Here is a 23,857-nt window from a genome sequence, read left to right on the forward strand (position 1 = left end):
CAATTATATGAATGTTAGAAAGGGGGGAAGTGTTAAAGTCCCTACATTTACATTTTTCATGTTTTTACCTCTTAAAGGGATAGGAGACATCTCCTAACCAACTCACCCCTGAAAAACCCACCCGAAGACAGACACAGGATATCCTGAGAAAGAAAACCATTTTAAAGCCACACCACAAAGCGTGCGGGTATTTTTCATTCTCTCCAGCACGAAGCCAAGTAGCGAGCCGTCCTGGGGAGGCGCGGAACAGCGAGGGCTCCCGGCATCCTGCGCCTAGTTCCTCCGGAGCTATTTTCTTGGCTCCCACCCTTCCCCCTCCTTCCCCCCAAACAAACGCCCCGGTGGGCAGGCGGGCGCTGGGCCCCCCGCCGCAGGCCGCGCTCCCCCCTGCAGCCCCAGGCGGCCGGCGGCTCCCGTCCACATGTGCGACTCATGTTTCGGCTTTCACTGGCGACAAACTGGAGCCGGGGCCTTTCCGTTCAGGAGGAACTCGCTCTGTGTCGCTAACAACAACACAAACACCGCCGGCCCCTGCTCTGTGCTTCGCTGCCCACAGTGCGCTCGGCCCAGGCTGGATTTATAGCGAGGAGCCGACTGTAAGAAGTAATTCATGAGTCCCCACAATGCCACTACTGAGAGGCGCGGAGAGGGGGGAAGAAACGTCCGTGGGCTCGCCCCGTGGGCCTCCATCCAGCCCACCCCGATGGGCAGTTGTGCAGCTGAGCTCCTTCATTTCGTGGTCATTTATTCTCTCTGAGGGGGGAGAAATAATGTCCGCCACCTCCTCGTTATCATAACTTGTTAAAAACCCGACAGACTTAAAATATGTTCTTTGGTCATTAGTTGCAAGAGAAAAGACATAGTACACCCGTTATGTTTACACACACACCTCCATGGCATCATATACACACAGGCACAGTGTGAGTGTGAATACACTCACAGGCAAAAAAAAAAAAAAAATCATATTATTACGAACTTTCCTGGAAGATTTAGTTATGTGTGTTTCAGAAAGGCACTGTAATTTTAATAAATCTGACTTGGGAAGCATCTAGCATGAATGAAGTCTTAAGAAATATGGGAAACAAAACAAAGCAACTGATGTTAAAAAATCATTGGGGGGGGGGAATATGCAATGTAAAAATCCCACCAAAAAAGAAGAAATCGAATGTCATGTAGACAAAGATTTATTGCCTCACAGCCCCCCAAAAGCTCTTAACTATCCCAAGGCAGAGAGGAAAATACTGCACATGAAAGCCACCCTTTGGACTATCAGACTCAATTCTAAAAGATACAGAAAAAGCCCACCGCAAAAATACACACATGAAACTTTGTACCAGATTCTGTAGTAAAAGTAGGCTTGTCGGGTCTCATGAATACTTCCCTGGTCTGTGGTTCCCGGGTTTGGGGTTCAGCCTTCTGCAGATCAGTTGGGGTCTCTCTAACTCTGAGCCAGAGCCCATCAACCTGACCCTGTGACCCGGGCCTTTTAAATCCCGCATCTTTGTTTTCCCCCCTAACTCTCAGCTTAATTGTCTTCAAGTTCCTGCCTCGGTCAGCCATTCCAAGCTGGAATTAAAAGACGGACAGATCCTTTACCCTGAGAATTTGGAGCTGCGAACCTTCGGGAGAGGCCCAGGGAGGGATAATTGTTTTAGTGAAGCTCACTGCCTCGTCAGTGGTCCGTGAGACCCTGCTGAGCGCGGCGGCCTACCTTTGGCAGTAACCCAGGGCAGGTTCAGGAAACCGTTTCGTGTTCCTGCCCTTCGCCTTGTGTCAGTGAAGCCTGGCACATCTTTTTTGTGGTTGTAATTTAAATGAGACAACCAACTGCACAGCTGTCTCGGTCAAATTATGCAGGGCCATGTGGCCTTTCTTCCATCTTTAAAAAGTCCAGGGCACCTCTGACCATGTTTGAGGAAAGCCCAAGGGAGCAATGACCAACAAAAGGAACAGCGATTATGCCAGCAAAGGATGGAAATTTGCCTAAATGAATATATTAAAGGCTGCACTCAGAAAATGGAAATGTTAGTTTTTAAATAGAGGCAGAATGGTGTCATGATTAAGACCCTGATCTTTGGGGTCCGACACAGCAGGGCTGGCGTCCCAGCGCCAACACTTAATAGCTGTGGTGACCTTGGGCACGTTATTCAACGTCTCAGAGTCCCTGTTTCCTCATCTATAAAATGGGAGGAAATAAGAATACTCCCTACATGGAGTTATTGTTAAGGATTAAAGAGAGAATACTTAGCAAATACTCAGCTTAATAAATGCTAGCTATTATTATCATCATCGTCACCAGTAATTACAGTAATAAAAACAAGAGCACATAGAACGTGTAAAAGCCAATACCATTCACCACGCCACGGGTCAGGTGTACCCCAGGAAAAGACTAGCTTTACTCAGCTTCCAGCTTGTTATCTTACACTCTACAGAACTCTGTCTATGACCTTGCCAAGCTGCAAATAAGACTGATATTTGCTATATATGAAGTTGCTATAATCCAAATTTTACTTTATTCTGTGTATACTCCATTGAGTGTTTTAATGGAGTGTTTAACTCTCTTTCTCACACACACACACACACACACCAGACACACACCAGACACAGGAATATGATTGTAAGCATACATGGATGAGACTACACCAACACAAGCCAGCAGATACGCAGATAGAAAATCAGTACACACACCCCAGAATGAAAGGAGTATAATTATCAACTTTATTTTGACAACTCTATTCAGTGATACTCAATTATGAATTGAATGGCAAAAATAAACTCTTTAAAATACTGAAAGCGTGACCCATTGTATCTTTGCTCCTAAGGGTCCTTTAAAAGCTGAGGTTAAATTATAATCAGATGGCAAAAGGATAAGGACCTCACCTCAGGGCACTTCTTTGGGATAAATGACCAGTTCTTGTCCATGTTGGAAAGGATTGTTGGCCCAGAGCACCATGGGGCCAGTGACCCTTTGCTGGTCATTAATTGTTACCGAATTCCCTGGAACCAAGGTCATTATCACTAATATAAACTTAAATAAAAATTCCAGAGACATATGGATTTCTTTTAATAGTTAGTCTTCTTTCTTTTGGTTTTTATAGGGCATTACTATAGAATTAATGCTCAATACATTAGCTCTGTAGTTGGTTTGTCTTAACACTTGATCCCGCTTAAAGTACAGGTTTATTGGGCATAAAATAAGAAATGAAGGAAAGAAAACGAAAAACAGGAAATCCTGAGAGGGCCTATTCTGCACCTGGAATTCTCAGAAAGTCATTATCCATGGGACTCACGAGTTCGTTTCCTTGGTAATCTGCCAAAATATTATAATGTTTACATGGTTCAAGAATTTCATTTCAAATTTACAAATATACGTATATAGATATATGTACATACTCTACATATGTGGAATCCTGGACAAAGTTTTGTTTCGTGGCCTTTCATTTCTTCATGTCACAAAAGAAAAAATGTTTTGACATTTTCTGAGATTCTTATTTCTTTAAGCTTTAGGGATAAACACTGTATTCTGAGGCCCAAGCCCAGTATGCTAGCAAAGCATATCATTTCAAAGCTTTATTCTAAAGATGCTCAGTTATTTGGTCTTAAAGGGAATTATCCATCCAGAAAGTACAGATACAAAGTAACACCTGATGGTAATTAACAATTATTTAACAAGCATGTGCTATGTGCAACTCAGTGTATATCTTCATGTATCGACAGGCTGCTGCTTCTGGAAGAGTCTACACCAGAAAATCTGGTTAGATGCACGGAGGTGTCACATAGGTAGTCTCTGCTGACAGCCTTTTGGGGTTACTATCTCACGTAGATAAATGTGCTTGTCCACATGCCTCATATTTTACAAGCCTGCAATTTTTCTTGCTAGCTCCCTTCCCCCCTTGCCCAATGTATGCTACTAATAAATTTAAATACACCAACTCAATTAGTCTTGTAAGCCACATCATCTAATGACCTCACCCAGTAGCCCCCCCTTAACGTAGATCTCAGCAATAGACGTAGGCCTTGCCCTCTTACTACCTGGCTGATACCTGTGGCAAAGTCACAAAGGAGTGAAAGTTGGTTGAGAATATTGCTGGTTGCTCAATTCTGCAGGGTTGCTATTTACTGTATATATATACAGCTGCTGTGCAAGCAAATGTTTACGAATAGGCTACTGTCCAATGTTAGATCTAAGAGCTGACCAGATTTACAGGAGTATAGAGGATTAAAATCATCCAGAGAGAGGGAATCTGACACATCCTAAGTGTCCAATTCTCTCATTTTATAAATGGGGAAACTGAAACCCAGAGAAGTTAAGAGACTGGCCGAGGCTCGCGTATCTAAATAATGGCAGAGGCGGTATTAAAAACCAGGTCTCCTGTGTCCTAGTTCAGCATTCTACACCAGGTTGCTTCTCATTTTCATTATAAATGAGAAATCCAACTTCAGCGTGAGCAATTTAACTTATCAGGCCTATAACAGAACCAAAGCATGCTCACTCCTTAACAGAGGGATATTCTCACATTTGGGTTTGTAATGGAGGTAACAATATCTTGAGGATCGAAAATTAGCATAATAGGACATTAACCCACGCTGAATCTGCTGCATAATGAGTTACTTCATGAACATGAGGGAGGGGGCCCGGGTGATGAGGGAGGAAGAGTTGGTGGTGATTTGGAAAAGAGAAAGAGATTCTATACCGAATGCTCTTACATGAATGAGGGAGAGCCCTGGAAGGGCCACATGATTCCTCCAGGGCAGTCCCTACTCAGCGGTAGGGGCTACATTTTGTCATACAGTAGATGCTTCCCAAACGTTTAGTGAATAAATTAACATCCCGGGTCATCTTCCCTATTTGAGGTCAATGAAATCAATGGCTGTTCACCTCCGTCGCCTCTGTGAATGAAAACAATGGCTCCCAAACAAAAGTGTACCCCATCAAGACACGATTTTTTATAGGTTGAGCAAAATTATTCTTTCTGGGCTCCAACATTCACACATTTGGGAGCATAAGGGAATTCAGCTTGTCGAATGGTTTGTGCTAGTGTGAGAAGAGGAAAAGAGAAGGAGAGAAGATATACAAATTTGAAATTTCATCTTTTTTAAACTAGGCATTGGCCCCCAAAGAGCAAATAGTGGATGCAGGGAAAAAGACTTAGCCCTTAGCTCACTGACAGTCACATATTTGAACCAAGATGGAAAACTAACGTTCCCCCAAATCAGCCCAATTATTTTAGGCAGGCCAGATAGGCATATAATACAGAGGCTGAGGTATATGCATGTTGCTTCCTCCTTTCTCCCACATCCTGAAAAAGTACGGAAGCTGCTGATTATACACTCCAGCCTCCTGGGTGAAAGCCTCTTTGCCTTTTGGAATCACTCTCCTACAGTTCAGCTGGAGACTACATCATGGGCTACTAATTTCTCTCAGCACCATGCCCATGGCTTCTACCCGTCCTTAGCAGTTCGAGAGGTGTGACAAACGTGGTCAGGCAACATGGGACACAAAGGCAGCTCTGAGTAGACGGAAGTTCGACGTACTTTTTCCCCCTTCCACTGCGACTTCTTCAGAATTAGATTATACAACAATACCTCATTTCCTTTATTATTATTTCTGGAAAAGACTTCATTAAATTTGTTTAGGTTTAAATATAAGATAATTTTTAAACGTGGGACTTACTTTGAAAATTGCCAAGTTCAATATTTATGTCTGTCAGTGCCTTCCAGAGAAAGATAATAATCAGACACAACTGCTCATGATGAGATGTCTAGAATAGAGGAACTTTTATAAAATTCCTACTGAAAGATGACTATTGATGAAATATCTCTGACAAATATAAACAAAAATTGCTATTTTTTGTAACTGCTATGACATAGCATAAATAAGCACAGTTGCAAATAAGTGAAAAATGTAAGCTTCTAAAAATAAAGTAATATTTTATGATGGGATATTCTGTAGCTTCCCCCTCTCCAGGACTGTTATAAGATCTTCGAAGCAATTTAACACATGCTATTTGTATGTCCGGTGTACCATTCTGGATGTTGTTGGAGACTTGGAGCCCATGGGTTTCCCTAGACCCAAATCCAGAAAATACAAGTTATATACCCTTTCTTGAGGCTTATCTCACACAAGGTGAAATAAAGAGCAAAGCAGGGCCCAGATGGCCAGAGTAGTAGCAGAAAAGCCACTGGAATCAGATCCAGGCACTTGGCTTAAGGTCCTGGCTCTGAGGCTATGGGCAATGAGATCTTTGGGCAATGTTCCTGAACTTCTGTTGGCCTCACCTTCTCATCTGTAAAATGAAGGGACTGGACTGTAATCTCTGAGAGTCTCTTCAGATCAAAGGGAAACCTGGTCTCTTCCTATAAGAACCTAGATTCTTCTGAAAACCTTCCCTTGAGACCTGGCTAGGTTCATTATTACTTTTATGAAGCTAAACTATTCATTCTCTGTATCTGTGAAATGGGTACAAAAACCCCTACCTATCTCACAGTGTTGTCGTGGGAACTCAAGCAATGTAGGTCAAAGAGTTCTACACATGAAAAGAGCTGAACACTGTAAAATCTTTATTTCATTCCCTCAGAGGTAGATGAGTGATTGAATTAATGTGTTAGCCTCCCCCAAGTTATGTATGTCTTAGGAGCGATCAAAGGCTCTCAGCTAATGGGATGAGAATCCAACAGTAGAATGCCAAGCACCAGCTAGGCTCTAGTGGGAAAACCCTGCATTCTTAAAAGCTCTGCAGATATTCCTTATTGTTTTTAATCAAACCTCAAGGCTGTTTAATCAAACCTCAAGGAGGCTTTTCTGGTGGAACTCACAGTCTTGCCCAAGCTACAGAGAATATCTATATGGGGGGAGGAAAGGGTCAGTAAGCAAATGTTCTGTTAATGAATAAAGATCCCACATCTCAATCCTGAAAACTCTCACGTTGTTTTAGGCCCACCAGCACAAACACAAAGCTAGCTTAATAAACCATAGGATGTGAAAAATTCACTGTGGTGGGGCATACCCGAGAAGTCCCCCACTGAAGGGGACCTGTGGGAAGCATGCAGTCCACCCACAGTCCTGTCTTGAAACCAGACAGATGAAGCTGTCTGCTAGAAAATTGAGATTCCCTTTCACTTTTCCACAATTGCAAAGTTGTTTGTGGGAGGCCCCCGGAATCATTTATAACTGAAAGAACAAGAGAAGCCACCTTCAAACTCCAGTTTCAATAGGTCTGAAATCCTTCTGGAAACCCAAAGCGACTGCACCATTTGGTATCCCCAGAGAATATGAGCAACAGATAAAACGAATCCAACGCGGTAGAAAGAAGGGTCACTGTAGAGCTCGGACTAACTTCTTAGTAACATTCAGCCACTTCCACAACTTTCCTTTCTCCGTCATTTCCAGGTACCATAGAACTTGAATTCATAATTCATACCTCTGTTTTAAATCTCCACCTCTAAGGGAGCCTGGAAGGAACACTGACACTTTTGTGTCAAAAAACTTCCAGTTACAGGGAAAGCACCGAGGTAGAGTTCTTTCCCCAACAATCAGGAGGCTGCATACCTGGTTCATAGGAGTTGCTGGTTCTCATGACCTCCTAATCCCCAGTGAACACTCTAGGGACATGGCTACTCCTAGCAGGGCAGCCACCATTTCAATCGACCTCCTCACACAACTTCCCCCTAATTTCTGCACTATCTACCTGGCAAGGGAAGCCCAACGGGGACTCGGAGATACAAACAAAAGCTTGCTACAAGCACTGTGTGTGGGAAACTGAGGAATACCCAGACAGGCTACTCGGAGCAGGAGACAGAAACACAAAGACACAGAGTGTAACACGGTTTCCTGAAATTCAGAATACCAACCTTCCATGGTAGATCAAAGAAGCAGACCTAATTCTGCCCTTATTATCTTGGGTATGTCATGATTAATGTTGCAGAAACATTTTTAAGCCACTGTCTATCAGCAATTTGATGAAAGAAAAAACTAACGTCTCACAGGTAATGTTGAAAGCACCATGATTTGAAAGAAGCCACTATTAGTAAACTAAACTGCACTCTAAATAAAGAAAATTACTGCTGTTAAGACATACTGTTCTGAGAATTATCAGGAAGAGTACCAAAACGCCAACACTACCGTATATAAGAAATTATTCAAGTATGCATTTGAGTAATTCTGCATTTTAATTTAACCCTTTGAAACATTAATCAAACCATGGCTAATTATAGGAATTAAGGAATTAAACGATGGAATCTTCTAAAAGATATTATTTAAAAGGCAGTTTATACAATTACTTGTATAGATGTTTGCTTTAAAGAGGAAAACAGTTCTACTGTAATGAAAAGGGTCTTAGAAAATTAAATTAACAAGGGGGGACCAGGCTGATATGAAACTAAATTAGCATCAAATGCAAATTACAGGGTACTTAATGGTAGAAACAGGTGCAGAGAAGAACCCTAAATGAGATAAATGAATAAAACATCCCTCTCCACAAATGTGGAAGCTGACACAAAGTCAATGATATGAATAATTCAGCAGCCTCCACACTGCTGTTGAGGTCAGCCTGCCTTGACCTTTGAAACAGGAAGTAAAATTCAGTTCAAATTTGAGTGACTGGAAATATAACAGTTATTTGTTTTTTATATTAAAAAACCCACAGAATTTTCCTTAAATACAGATATAGGAAAGATGCAATAGAATTACAGTTTGAACTAAAGAGACATTACATAATCAAAGTAGTTTGTAAACAAAAAATCGTTAGATAGGATCTTATCCAAACCATGTTTCAAAATATGGAAATTCTAAAAACAAAACAAGTAAAACAGGGTTATATACCCGGGCTGGGCTTACTGATCAAACAACCTGTGAGAATAAATTTCTAAATTTTTACCTTTCCTTCAAATTATTTTGTTGTGTTGATGTCAATGTAAAAAATATTTTTAATTAGCCATGCATTTTTATTAATAATACAAAGTAAGCTCTCACGTTTGTAAGACAAATTTTGTTAGATTTTTTAAAAATCTTTATGAAGCTGCTCTTTTTTTTAATCGTTCAAACCTTGATTTAATAAATGCTGCAACCCCAAAATTAGTTTCTCTTATAAAAATGCAACCCGAGTTCTAAAAACGAACCATTCTCATCACTGAACGTCTACCGTGATTTTATGTCTTTTATGCTTTTTTTCCTTCTTTGCATGCTTCAAAAGTATTTTGTACAGTCCACTAGTGAAAGTACTTTCTTCATTTCAAATTGAATTTGGTGCTGTTAGGGATTAACATGGGATGACAACAAACCAATTTCTCCAAGCGAGAAAGACAGCAAAATATATACGGTATATCACCTCCTTCTTATTTTACAGGATGGCATAAAGGTGTTTGATAATAGCAGTTATCGGTGCCCTCCAATTGGTTCTATTAATGGGACCCACAACTTGGCTATCTACCTTTCATCTATCTACTGTACTTGTCAGATAAAAGATTATGTTGAAAGATGAGCTTAATTTTATTTTCTAGATTTAGAGAGGGTTAAAGCCACACACACACACACACAGACACACACACACACACACGCCAGCCATCTATGAGAGAGCAGTGGCAAACTAGAGCTACAATATAATTACCATAGGAAGAAGTTTGGGATACGCTTCTTCTAAATCCAAGGGTTCAGCAAAAGCAAAATTAAAGATGCAGGGTGTGTTGTTTTTTTAATTATTATTATTATTATCATATCGGCAAAATCACTCCTCACTCGACATTTAATAAAGGGCGATAGACCAAACATTGCTGATTTGGGGCTTGGCGTAATGACCGACCTGAGCGAAGGTTTGTGTACAAAGTGGCTCCCCATTAAATAGGGCTCTGTGGAACCAGCTGGTTCTCATTTTGAAACAACCGGTTTCTCTATCCCCAAGTGCTAAAGAAAATAATCCCTGCCGTCTATGACTACACACTTTCACAGAGGCAGCAATGAGAATTTGATTGTGGAGATAATTAAAGTCATTCCTGGAACTTCCATGAAAAAAAAAGGGGGGGGAGAGGTGGGTCGAAAGAAAGAATAGTCCATGATAGTGTTTGAAATTAAACTATGACAAATCATTCGGAGTGCAGAAGAGGGAGATGGAGCCCCCGCCCTTCACGGAATTCAGTTGAACCAGCTATATTTTCTTCCCCACTCGGCTGCTCCAGGGGGAGGCCCGGGATGCCATTAGTCAGGGCCACAGCCCCCAGCGTCCGGCGTGGACACGGAAGAGTCGAAACACAGCCCGAGAAACTCCCTATCACTGATGACACATCATGAGGAGATTTTTTTTTTTAAGTTTCAATCTTAAATAAAATAGCCAGAGAGGAATCCATCTGGATTCTTCAACAGTCATCCCGGGTTGATCTGAGATTGTTTTGACATGAAAAAAGAAGAGGAAGAAAAAGAAGAAATCAGACATTTGAAGGCATTCCCCTCAATCTCGAGGAGAGCTTAGTGTTCGGTTTGGTTTGGTTTTGCTCTGTTTAATGCTACTCTGCTCCATAAGAGCCCGTGCTTAAATGGCCCGAATGACATTCAGCTGAGCCTACAGTCCCTGCACGCCTGCAGATTTCATGGGCTTTGGGGGGAAAACTAAAATACGCGTAATCTGTCTGTCTGCACTATCTGCCTTTAACAGGAAGGAGAGATGGGCTCAATGAGGACGATTCGGGGCCTCTCAATTAACCTGATCAGTTCAGCACATTGCTCTCACGAATGGCACCTTATCTTGGAAATAGGGGAGAACTTCCTTCCTCCAGTAGATGCAGGAGCCCCCTAAAGCCACAATGATGCAGCCTATCAAATGTGAGTGGCCTCTGCTTCTCCTCCCTCTTGCCAGCTAGCAGGTCAGAGAGCCCGGCAGACGTGCCGCCTGATTGGATTTTGTGTCCTAAGGACAGGAGGCAAGCTCCCGTCTGCCCAGGTGGCCTTGGAGAAGGCTGGGAAAAGGGATGCCCTGTGGGCAACTTCAAGCCCCTTCTTTCAGAGTCAACCAGGCACATGATGGGATTGAGGTGGGGGACAAGGGGGTTGGGGGAGGGAGAGAGAGGAAGAGAGAGTGAGGGGGGTGGAGAGAGAGAATTCATTAACCCTTCAATCACTGCAGTAACATGTCAATTACACCTGCCTGAAAGAAAAAAGGGTAAATTCTTAAGTCTTCTAACATCATATAAAACAAAGACACTGCCGAAACATGTTACCCTAATACTGACTTCACATTTGATAGAAGAATGGGAATCACCAAAGTTGCCATACAAAAATAAAGCTTTCTCCCAAACTCTCTGAAATCTGCTTGTTTGCAAAGGATGCCGTGTGTGTGTGTGTGTGTGTGTGTGTGTGTGTGTTTTAAATTCACGTTATCATGTGTAATAGACATAGTAGTTAACAGAATATATTCTTGAAAATGTGCTTTGTGAGAATGTCAACAGCAGGGTTTTTCACTTACTTGTCTGCTCTGTGATTTACTTGATCAATTAAATAGTTAGGCAATGAGGGGATTTGCATGGTAATCGTGTGAAGATTAACATTTTTAAGTGTAACAAATTTAATATTTTATCTTACATTTTCTGTTTCTCATCATTCTTTAATGGCAGTGCAGTTTCACTTTATTGTGTAGTTATAACAAGCGTGTCTTTACGCAAAGAGATGAGACCACCAGCTTCAACAACTGCACTTCTAGCTCCTTTCATCCTTTCTTTCATTTCACAAAAACATACCCCACGCACTTACTACACAGAAGCGAGGCACGGAGCTGAGTGCTGGGGCTATAGCAGTGGCCGGCACACGCACATTACTGCCCTCTGGGGCTTACAGTCTACCTCCCAAAGAGTCCCCCTGCCTCAGCAATACCAGAGGGAACTAAAATTAGAATTCCCGAGCTGGAAAGGATCTCGGAGATCTCTTCATTGCAGCCCTTATTTTAAAAATAACATCCATCTTCTTTGAATGTGATATAGGTGCCAGGTACTGCACTAAGTACCCTCAGCGTATTATCTACTTATTCCTCTCCATGGCCCTGTGAAAGAAGAACTACTGCTCTTACCCCACTCTTACAGGCGAAGAAACTGGGGCTTCGGAAAGTTCAATGATCTGCCCGAAGCCCCAGAGTCGACAAGGGCAGAGCTGGGATTTGATCGGAGGCGCTCTGACGCCACAGCCTGTGGTCTTACCCAGTGTGTAGACTGCCTTGGAGGCCGCAATAAAGCCCCAGAGTATGCCCAAGTTCAATACCGCTGAGTAAAAGCTAAAAGGCAGCTTCAACGCAGGGGTATTTTGCTTCTGATCACAATCCCCATCCAAAATAGCAGTCTCGTATTTTTTTAAAAAATCAATATATTCTTTGTTTACCATTCATATTCCAAAGTATTGGGGTTTGTTTGTTTGTTTTCCAACTCTGAGGCACCGAAAGCTCCATGAGGGCAGGAACAATGTGTGTCTTACTCACTGTTATATCCCCAACGCTGAAAGCAGTGATTGACGTAGAGTAGAGGCTCAATAAATATTTATGGAAAGAAAAAAAACGAATGAGTGAATCCTCATCCAAGGGGACTTAGTCACCATGATTAACTTCAATAAGACAATCCTGCTTATAAGAAAGTCCCATGGCATTCTTCACATGAAGAATAACAATCCGCACAGAATACATTATGTTCAAATTACAAGCACCTGATAGGACTTCAGGCATCTAGTGTGTACTATGCCCTCTGCTACATATATTAACCCTCACAACTCTTCAAAACTGAAATGACTTTCCCCATTTTTAAGATGGGAAAGCTGAACCCCGTGAGGCTCAGGTATTGATAAGCAGCGGTGAGGAGACCTGACCCTCAGCGAACAGACTCCCACATTGATGCCTTTTCCATCATACTCTGTCCCGTCCCAGATCTCTCTTTGGATTGGTGCCTGCATTTTCCCAGTGAAACGCACAATGGTTTCCTCATCAAAATAGATGAGGACATGAGAACTCAAATATTGTCCCAGCAATGGGTTCGACAACTTACATGTCACATTATTATTATGTTTAATCCCAAAAGTTAAGTGCCAAATCTCCTAAAAAAAATTGTTTAGATGCCAAGGTTTAGATTAATACATGGACCAAGAATGAATTAAGAATACCAAGAAAAATAAGTGAGACGACATGAAATACTGAAAACGGTGTTTTTTTTTAAAACTGGGCAATTGAGGAGGGAAAAAGATCAGGCTGAGAGCTAAGAGATGGAATTTCTAATCACTTGCTTTGTCACTAATAAAGTTCTTTGGGCTGTGTGCCTCAGTTTACCCACTATAAAATGGAGTGAATTTGTGCCCTCACATTTGTATGAAGAGAATTCTCTGAAATATTATACCATAAAGATCCCTAAAGCTTTCAAGTACCTTTCAGATGTAAGTGACTATGACACTCTTAACGGTCAAGGATTTTATTTGTTTTGTGTTATGGTGCTCGTAGGCCAGGATTCGGATGCTGGTCTCTAAGGGAACATAGGAACAGCCAGAATAGGACACTCCCACTCCTACAGCCACAGAAAGAAGGATTCAATTTTTTAAAGATATTCTGATATTATAATCTGGCTTTAAGAAAACACCGAGATTATATAGAGAAACATGGGTTTGCAACATCATCTGTAATAATTTCAAAGATAACCAACTTTCTTTTCTAAAGAACTTTCTAATTAATACAAAAGAGACTTCTCATTTTTCATCTTTGTTTTTGTCTTTGTGAAGAGTGTGTGTGTGTGTGTGTGTGTGTGTGTGTGTGTGTAGGTGTGGGTGTAAGAGAAACCGAACCTGATGCAGGACCAAGTTCCTTCAAACTAACTTTCCATTTTGTGAGGAAACTTCAATATCGCATCCAAGACTACCAAGAATGGTGTTTTAAGACACTACTAACATCAGAATACCAATAAAAGGGAAGCATATGAAAAATAGGAGAAAACTATTGTTCTATCGAACAACAATAAATAAGTTGCAAATAGCATGATGGTCTGATATTCAGATAAAGTGAAAAAAAAAAGTGTTAGTCAAATCGTGGCTGCTCTGGAATGCTGGAGGAGAAAACAAGCTCCGAAATGACCATCCGAAAGTTGTCAGCCTGAGTGGAGAGTGCTGTCCAGTGCAGGCAGAGTACTCAGGGCACTAGCAGGGTCCGAGGCCATATGGAAAAAGAAGCAGCTAATATCATGGAACAGAATATCCTAACATTTCCCTTTGCGAATTTTCAATTCATTGATTAAGAAAAACAAGAAAAAGTTATTTCAATCCTGAAATGCCATGTCATGAGCGTTCACACCCTATGGAAGGGCTCTTCCGGTCTACCCACCCATCTCCCCACACCCAGAGTATCAATATTTGGCCAACTGAGCAGCAAATGAGCAAAAAGTTCTTGAGGGATTCTTGCTATTGATTAAAAGGGCATTTTTTTTTCTAAACCACTACAAACTTTCCATGAACCAAAATCTGAGAATCTTGCCCAAACTCTCTACGATGTGTACAGCGACCACGTCCAGGTTAAAAATGCAGTGTGCAATTTAATTATTATTTTCTCTCTTTTCTCTGCCCTGGCACTGAAAGTGTTAAAGAAAACAATAAAAGAACAAGTAAGTGTACAGGGTAGGATTTACTGGCATTTACTTTTAATCTATGGTCCTTCACTCTGTAGCTTATCGGGCCTCTGTCAGTCCTTTTTCCTCCTTTATACTTCACGAGGAGCCCCCCATGCTGCTACTGAGAGACAGAGCCCAAGTGTCTATGAGCTTTTTGTCAGGTAAAAAGAGAAGAAAAAGGAAAGGAACAAGAGAAAAAGCAAAGCTAAGAGGCATCTATTAGATGTCACTAGGCTTTTGTATTCATGTCAATGATTCAGGATTAGAGTATTTGAAATAATCTTATTGAGAGGAATCAAAAGGCCCACCGAGTGAGAGGCCGCTCTGCAGCATATGGCAAAGGCACGAACAATATCTTATTAAAGATGTGTTGGCTAACACTATTACTTTATATTATATTACAAAACTATTGTGCCTCCAACAGTTAGCGGGATGGTATAGTTACCGAGGGCCATTTTGGAGGGTTTTGTGTGGGATCGAGCTATATAATTTGCCAGCTTGTCTAGTTAAGTCTTTCCGAGGAGGGCTTGCCGACAAGTTTGGAACTGAAACGAAGCACTTCACCTTCAAAAATAAAAATCCCCAAAGCACAGCGAAGACCACTCTGTTCCCACTGAAAGTGGGGTATATATTACATGGATGAAACGCCAGTGGCATTCTTTCCCCGCCCCCCCCCAATCAGGTTCATTAAGTTTGCGTCATTTACCATATGTGACCCCCATCCCCCATTGAAAATATGCAGGGTTTTGTTTTTTTTTTTTTTTTTTCCGGCTTGCTTCCCCTTCCCATGAAGAACACACACACACACACACACAGAGACACACACACACTCAGCTTCACACTTTAGCAGGATTAAGGCAATTAAAATTCTATTACAATAAGTACTGTAACGTTAAAACCTTCATTTGCTTCTGGACAAAGGCTTGTAACTGGAGAGTTTGCGAGGGAGAATTATCTTCATCTATCCACACCTTTAAAGCCAGTAAGCAACCAAAAACAAACCTGGACTATTCACCATATTTCACTGATTGCAATTGGAGTATTTAGGTCACTTTTATATAGTCCAGAACAGGATAGAGTTACCCAGTCTGTAAAAGGAAGGATAGGACCGGGGGGGGGGGGGGGGTGGAGAGAATGAGGAATTAGCAGTCTATTTCAGATAATGCCTCACGCCCATTAAGATGACCAAAATACCAACTCTTTATATGAAGGAAACTCTAAATGGAGTTTTTAGAATCTGGTCAACTCTTCTTAGAGAGTCTGGTCAGGTGCCGGCAGTAGGGAGGAGTGAGGGGAATTTATCAATGGAGAGTTGCACTTGGGGAGGGTTTTGGGTTTTTTTTCCCTCATTCTAAGCAACTTCGGTTAGAAAAGTAAAAGCGTATTGAATATAGCGATATATTCTCATCACAAAGTGACTACACAAAGTTGCTAGATGACACACAGGGGACTTCGTACTGCTTTTCTGTATTTTTCCAAAACTGTCACAAAAGCAAAGTTATGAGGACATGGGATGAAAACCCCCACCACGAGCAGCCGCCCGGGCCAGTTACACACATACACTGCTGATTCTCTGAAGCTTCGTTAAATACATTTCTTGGAAGTTGCTGCCATTACTTCCTTTACAGGAAAACCACTGTTGTTCATTATACAGTGTCTGCAGTAGCATTACACCATGTAAAAGTACTTTGCATTATGATATATTGTCAGCATATTTGAAATGCATGTTAATGTATCCTGGCTGTGTATTTGGGAATAGCTGATAGCAAATGGAATACAGACTGCTATTAGCTTATTGTATTTGCTATTTTCTTATCACGGTAGCAAACTGCACACGAATGTACATGGCTCATCTCATATTCGGAATGGTATTATCTGATATGTGATAAAATTTAGAATGATACTCTCTCACATAAGCCTCATCGCTAATAGTCACATAGGAATTCCCACTGAGAAAACAAATGTTTAAATACACGAGGGTTAATAAACAACCATAAATTCATGCTCAATGTCAATGCTGGCTTTTCACTTTTGGAAAAATGCAAACCTCTCAGTTCAACCAAGAAGACAGCAATTATCCTGCCTGGGGCAATTTTAAAGGGTGAATTCTTCCTCTTTTATTTTAACCGAGCATTCAAGGTTAGGAAATCAGATGGTATAAAGGCTCATCAGAACTCCAAGAAATGCATTTACACCTCTGGTTGTTCACGCCCCAGACAGCAGTTTGTGTATCTTACATTGTGATTACGTGTTGTGGCTGGTCCTTCCAAAAACCGGGTAGAGGCCACATAGTAAGAGTTGAAAGGTCAACGAAATGAAACTCCGAGGAAAAGCCTCATTTTCAACAAAGTATATGTTATGTTCAGGGAGTTGAGGACTTTATTATATACCCCACCCCACTCTTTCGTAATTCTCAAGTTTTACTACTGTCTTCCTATGATCGTACAGGTGGACGTATATCTTATACAAATACATTGGGCCAATTGAATCAGGAAATTAGATGTTGATAAGACAACACTGGACTTTTCTAAAAAGTTCAGTCGCACCATTTATACGTCTCAGTTGAAGAATGGATCTTAAGAAAAATTTCATCTCTGAACAACCCTGACACGGTCAAGCTTTTCATATGCTGTATGTCATGTCAATTCAACAGGTAAAATAAGCAGTGTATTATTTTCACTCCTGAACATTCTATTTCAGACAATAATCATAAAGCAAATCCAACTAGTACTACCTAAATGAAAGTGATTTAGATGTGGAAGATCTGTAGACAATCCTGGAAAAGACAAATACAGGCTTTCTTTCTTTCTTTCTTTCTTTCTTTCTTTCTTTCTTTCTTTCTTTCTTTCTTTCTTTTTAGGACACTCTTGGGTCAGTGTGACATGAAGAGCAGTAATTCTAAACAAGCTAAGTTCTTCACGTTAGAAAATTCATGTCTTTTTTTAAATGTATCACAAGGCTTATATCTCAAACATAGATATAGGGATCTTATAAATAGAAAAGAAAGACAAATCGGTCAAAGTTATAATAAGCAAATCCAAAATTTTTGGAGGTATATTAGTCAACAGGCTTTAAAAATCCATGTTTTTAATAACGGCTGGGAGGAACTCAAAACGTGCCTATTCAAGCTATGTTATATCTCAAAAGGACTATGTCTAAATTCACGTGAGACAAGACAACATAATTTGAGGAAGAATTTCACACTTTACTATTTCTATCTATTAAAAGAAAAAATTCCACATGTTACACGTGTTAACTACCCAGGATCCACAGTGGAAGGACATGGAGAATTGGGCACTTATTTTCTCCCTTTACTTAGTGGTGTATTTCATCAATCACACTGACCCTAAACTGAAAAACCGACCAAACAAACACATATTGAGCCATACCCTATCCTGCCCTACTGGAAATAAGCACAACTAATCTGGCCGGAAACTTCAGGGCTCTGTGTGAAAGGAATCCTAGAGCATAATTCGTCTAATTCGGAGAAAGAAATGTTTTTGTGAGACCATCTGTATTCACCCATGTCATTGCTCAAAGATAGTTTAGTGAGTCAAGGATAGGAAAATAAAGAGTTTTACGAAGCAAATCAACAATGGATGGTGACCCTAAGCAACTAGATACGGAGTAACAGTCTGCACACTTAATATATTCAAGTATTTATAAAGAAGTTTCCGTGTAGGAAAGGGAAGATTTTTTTTTTAATAGATTCAGAAAAACTGGGTTCCCAAATCAGACTACCCTGTGTGACTTTTGTCATTACCATCTTTTCTGATTCTTACAAAGTAAACCTAATTAAGAACCTCCCTCATTAGTCTTCCAGAAAAATTAGCCCAGCTTATGCTAATTACTCCTGCAAAATTTAATAAACTCGTTGAAATGGGAATAGTCTAATGAGGTTTTATTTATTGAACTAAGATAACTCCAAGGAAAAAGGTTAGGACACAAGGATATCCAATGTGGTAATAAAACTAAAATTTATTCAATTTCTAAACACGAATTTTATTGCAAACCTTTTAAATTCAAATATGAGTTACTGTGTGAATATGTTAAATCAATCTCCACCTTAATTTAATAACCGCGAGTCAGTTTTTACTTTTTACTTTAACAATAATTACCACGCAGAGCCGTTTACCTCAATGATAATGAAATTTGTTGTTATTAGTTCCTGGTCATCGGTTATTAAACATAACACATATGACTTTTTCCATGTCTATGCGGTCCAATATCTGGATCGTTGGGCACATCCTGGTCTTTATAATTCTCATTCAAGCCATTTGGCATCAAGCTGAACTATGACCTGGCAGTCAGCTCCACATGCACACCTATATTTACAGAAATCTTCCTCTAAACTGTTTTGAAGTGACTTGACAAATTGTCACAAATGTAAAAATAATTTGGGTCATATTTTTCTTACTTTGTTGCATGCTATTATAAGAGAAGGAAATGGAAACCCATTTTCTAAATCACGACATGCAACTGCTGATTTTGTTAATTCCACTTTTTTGATAGAATATGCCAAGCCGATGTCCCCAAATCACTGGCAGCAAATAATACAGCCAAAATTTAACACAGAAATAGCTTAGCCTACACCATTGCCGTATGACCAGAAAACCTCTTCTATCTATCCTATAAATAGTTTTCCTGAATAACCACTGCTAAAAGTCTTTTGACTGATAAAAATAGCAGTGTTCTTCCAAAATCCGAAGGACAAGCAAAGGGAGCTAAAAATTATTGGTGCCCAAAAGGTGACTTCGTGTTGAAACTATGCTAAATCCTAACACAGTGATTGCCTGTACCTTCTGCTCTGTAATTGCATATTGTATGCATCTTGTAAAAACAGTTACTATTGCTACTGAATGCAGGCCCCATAACCTATTTTTGCAAAATATGCAGAGATTCACATCCATAAATCTGAAAGCAAATCAAACCCTAAGCACGTAACGCAGATATTATGCAATCGGTAATATAGAATCAAATTGGAAACTATGAAATTCAAACACGGTTGCCATCATTTTTTTTTCCTTTGCAGCAATTTTATGGAATTGAAAAATCTTTTCTATTTTGCCCTTCCTTGTGTGGGTTCTTTTCTTGTTGTTATTTTCTTCTCTCATTGTTAAAAATGAAAGTTTCACATATCAGCAGAGACAGGGCTGGAGCTTTTAAAACCTTTGGCAGACCCAAGGACAAATAAATTCTGAAAACTCAGATGCAAATAAAAATAGCTAAATGGGGTTTTGCATATCAGCTGGCATCACTGCTTGAAAAGACAGTTCATGGGAGACAGTGGCAATCGCCAGCAAATAAACATATGTTGAGGCTTCTGCAGATCCACTGGGCTTCAGCCGGTTTTAAAATACTCCTCTCTTAAGAGACCAACATTGGCTACACACTGTTTTCTACTTTGTCAAACCAAAAAGGGAAAAAATGAAAAGGAGAAATGTCATGAGTAATATCTCTCAAGCCACCAACAGTATAAAGTGCATACTTATTTTGCCTAAATTGTTTGAACTACCCCAGCCAAGAAAAGGTTTTAAGTACCCTACTGGGACAGATGCTAGGCGGCAACAAAAGAAGCCACACTAATGCAATCCAGGTAACACAATCCTGTTTCAAAAACACGGGCCGGGCTAATTACAGCGCTGCTGAGTCAAGTTTCTTATGCCATTGCAACCCACAAGAACAGGTCAAAATCAAATGTTATTCAAACCACAGTCCTATCAACCTTCTATATCAGAGTCACGGCTTAAAACCAAATGAAGAACTTAAAAGCTTAACCCATTCACAAGCAAAAGAAGTGTTTTCGTTGCGGGTGGCAAGGTACCCACATCATCCACACCAAAGGAACTGTGCGGCAGAAGAGAACGCCTGTACTTTCAGAGTTTGAGGGACTATTTGGGCTGGTCCTTTGATCGGAACACTTTCTTTTTAACAGAAGCGTTAAGAAAAACTTGCTTAAAATAACACACGGTATTTCGAAGTGATGGATTTAAGTAAAACAAACAGCATAACGGTTATATTTAGTTTTGACCTTTCTCATTTGAAGATTTATCTTCCATCGCAGAAAAAAGGAATTACACGAATGGCAGGTCTGCTCTCGCAGATAAACACGCATTCCAACTCTACAGGCAGCGTACAACCTCACTGCACACGAAACACCCACGTGTATTAACTTTGAATCGAGTATGTTCACACTCAGTTATCAAGCAAAGGTGTATGTTGTGGTTGAATACGAGAGAGAGATTTAGTTAAAATATCTGATTGCAATGTAAGCTTTATAAAGCTAGCTGGCAGTCAAAATTGGGTTTAAGCCTGGAGAATCACATGGTCAGATTCAACAAGTCAATGTTTTGACACAAAGTACAATGAAGCAGTTTTTCAGTGAACTGAAAAACACTAAAGTAAGCCCCAAAAGGTAAAGAATTGGAAAGACAGATAGGGTTCGGTTTTTTGTTTTGGTTTGTTTTGGGGTTGTTTTGGTAAAAATCATTATTACCAAACCCAAAGAGGAACTTTGTTCAGCTGTTAATTTCCTCAATGAGAGATCAGTCAGTCTAATTTGCAAGACCAGCTAGTGGAGGGTGCTAGCTCTTTCCCTAGCTGACAACTGACAGTATCTATAAACCTTCCAGGCCATTTAACTCTCAATGAGTAATGCTATGTAACAAATGGTTTATCATACATGTTTCCATACAAGGAATTTCAATAATTAAAATGTAAAATGAATATTTGGAATGCAACTTCGCATAGTATGTACACACACTGACTCCAAATTGCACCAAACAACTAAAACAGATTTATTGTTCTACAGTGATTTACTTGGTCATGTCAGATTAGTAATATGGATCTGTTTAAAAACACAATAATTAAGACAAGCAGGATAAATTAATCAACTTACAATACAGTATGAGCTACCATCAAATGCCGGGAGATAACTGTAGAAAGTCTTGGTTCACAGATCTCTTTAAAACTGCTTTTATGCATAAATAAAACCTTAAAATGTAGATGGATTACGTCCACCAGAACTACTGTAGCTAAAAGTGATAATGATTCAAACATTTTTCAAATAAAAGTTAAATATTTATAAGCACCCAACCACATTTCATAAATCACAAACTATTATTATTTTATTTCTGAAGCTTCCTGGCACAGCATGAGGATTGAGCCACAGAAAGTCAGGAAAGAAAAAAATATTCCTTTAAGAGCATGAATCAGACACCAAACCGAAGCAATCCAAGAAAACGGGCCTCCAAAGAACATTCCATATGGTTTTCCCAGCAATCGCAAAAGCTCGGCGCAGACTAGTCATGACCAACAGGCAAATTTTGGCCACGTGCGTTCCTCACCCTCGCCGGTGAGCGACACAAGGCAGGTGTTTCATTATAATGAGGAATAAGAATGCAGTGAAAGTAGAGTGGTCCCTACCTGTCAATTATCACTGGATCTGAGGGAGTCTCATTTCGGTTGCCACAGCTCTTCTTGTCACAACAGCGGCTATGGAGCAAAAACGAAAGGATTTAGTACAACCATTACAATGTAAAACCATCATTAAGGCAGACAGAAGGTTCAAATTGCTGGGTTGCACATGCTAGAATTACCGCAAAGCCATACCTGGCAATCAACGGATCCCTGGGACAGAAAATTCTATGTGGGTCGCCTATGGGTTAATGGCCAGGCTTAACCTCTCCCTGCACAAAGAAGGAGGGAGGAAGAGGGACTCTCCTGGAGCCACGACTGACAGCCCTAGGATGGGGTCTCCCCATCACTGCCCGCAGTATTGAAGAGTTCACTGTGAAATGCATTATTATTACATCTACCCAATGAGAATATTCGGGGTTGTGGGTGGCTCAAACGTTCTTCCCTCAAGATCACGCTAATTGTGTGGAACGCGTCAATAATGAGGTATGAGTGATTTCTCCCCCTCCAGTCATTCTGTATTAAATGGATTCCTTTTTCTTCTCCTTTCTCTTTCAAGGGAGATGTTTCCTTCAACCCCAGCCTGCCCGAAATCCTAAAGCTGCAACTGTTTGCTTTTGCACCATCTTGATGAGACTAAGAGTACAACATAATAATGAAGACGAAGAAAAGGCACGATAAAAGAAAGTGGAGATCCACATGTGGTCTGGCTTCCGTGTCCCGGGCTGGCCACCATTTAAGTTTTCTGGACGCATTATGGACAGTTGATCTGAAGGCTAGCACAGCCCTGACAATGGATGCCCTTAAGTAGGTTAGAGAAAAAGCAGCCGTGGGCAAGAAAAGCACCCACTATCAAAATCCCACCCCGGCTGCAACGAAAAGACTCTGTTTCTGTAAAACTGGGATGCTTCTAGGGGGTGAAAAATTAAGGTTTTTGCAAATTACCCACGGTCAATGGCAAACTATCCATCTGAGACTTGTTTGCAAATAAAATATGTCTACACTGGTCAGTCTACACCCAGGGGCACGCTAGAAAAGCACTTGTTTGATCAGTCAAGGAGACAAGGAAGTTATCCAAGGGTTATACATTACCACAAATAAAAGATGCACTTTTCTCTCTCTTTCGTACACAGGCATGTGTACACACACACACATACACACACACACACACACACACACATTTTACTTAGTGAATCATAGGGCCTAAATTCAGAAAGCTGCTGGAGCGAACCAAACATTGAACTTCATTTTCAGGACCCAGAAATATACTCCTGGACAGAGACTCTTTCACCAAAGTTGGGAAGTCTCTTTCCTGACTACAACTATATCTCTGAGAAGAGAACTAGCTTCCAAATTTGGTGTTAATTCTCTTTGTCTCTCCTATCTTCGGAAAGCAATCGTAAGAACTATATCTCCTTTGTCAAAGCCCCAGCTGAAGGTCACTCCATCCACCTTTTGGCCTTTCCCTTTCTGATTCAAAGGGAACTATTTTCTTTTAGGCCTACATTCTATTATACCAAGACTATGGGGCTAGAAATACCCATAGTATCTCATAGTATCTCAATACCCGAGAGACAGATGAGCAAACAATGGAATGAGAAGTACAGTCCTTGGAATGCTTGCAAATAATAATAATAATAATAATAATAATAATAATAACAGCTTAAAAACTCCATCATCCCTTAACTCTGATCCCCTACACCTACATTTCAAGGGCTTGCCAGAAGAGCATGGCGGTTAAGAACACTGGCTCCAAAGTCAGAGAGAGCTACCGTGCCACCTTTAGCAAGGTACTCGACCCCACAGAACTTTGTTTTCCTCATTTGTACAATGGGAC

General features: G+C 40.6%; 1 protein-coding gene and 1 long non-coding RNA gene across 15 annotated transcripts in view; one reads left to right on the top strand and one right to left on the bottom strand.

Moving 5' to 3' along the window:
• Positions 1 to 15,729, top strand: part of LOC130543716 (uncharacterized) — a 50,702-nt gene extending 34,973 nt beyond the window's left edge. Inside the window, exon 2 of the long non-coding RNA XR_008959230.1 lies at positions 78 to 15,729. This is a non-coding gene — a long non-coding RNA (uncharacterized LOC130543716). The remainder of the gene's footprint in view (positions 1 to 77) is intronic.
• The window catches only part of EBF1 (EBF transcription factor 1), a 384,748-nt gene that overhangs the window by 337,694 nt on the left and 23,197 nt on the right, over positions 1 to 23,857 (bottom strand). For all 14 annotated transcript variants that reach the window (XR_007191188.2, XR_003319508.4, XM_048224418.2 and 11 more), the window contains exon 6: positions 22,030 to 22,098. Coding sequence is in view for 12 of the 14 variants with exons in the window: in XM_048224418.2 (XP_048080375.1) it covers positions 22,030 to 22,098 (69 nt within the window). In the remaining 2 variants the exon portion in view is untranslated. The remainder of the gene's footprint in view (positions 1 to 22,029; positions 22,099 to 23,857) is intronic.

Source organism: Ursus arctos, unplaced genomic scaffold (assembly GCF_023065955.2).
Source record: "Ursus arctos isolate Adak ecotype North America unplaced genomic scaffold, UrsArc2.0 scaffold_15, whole genome shotgun sequence".
NCBI classification, from domain to species: Eukaryota; Metazoa; Chordata; class Mammalia; order Carnivora; family Ursidae; genus Ursus; species Ursus arctos.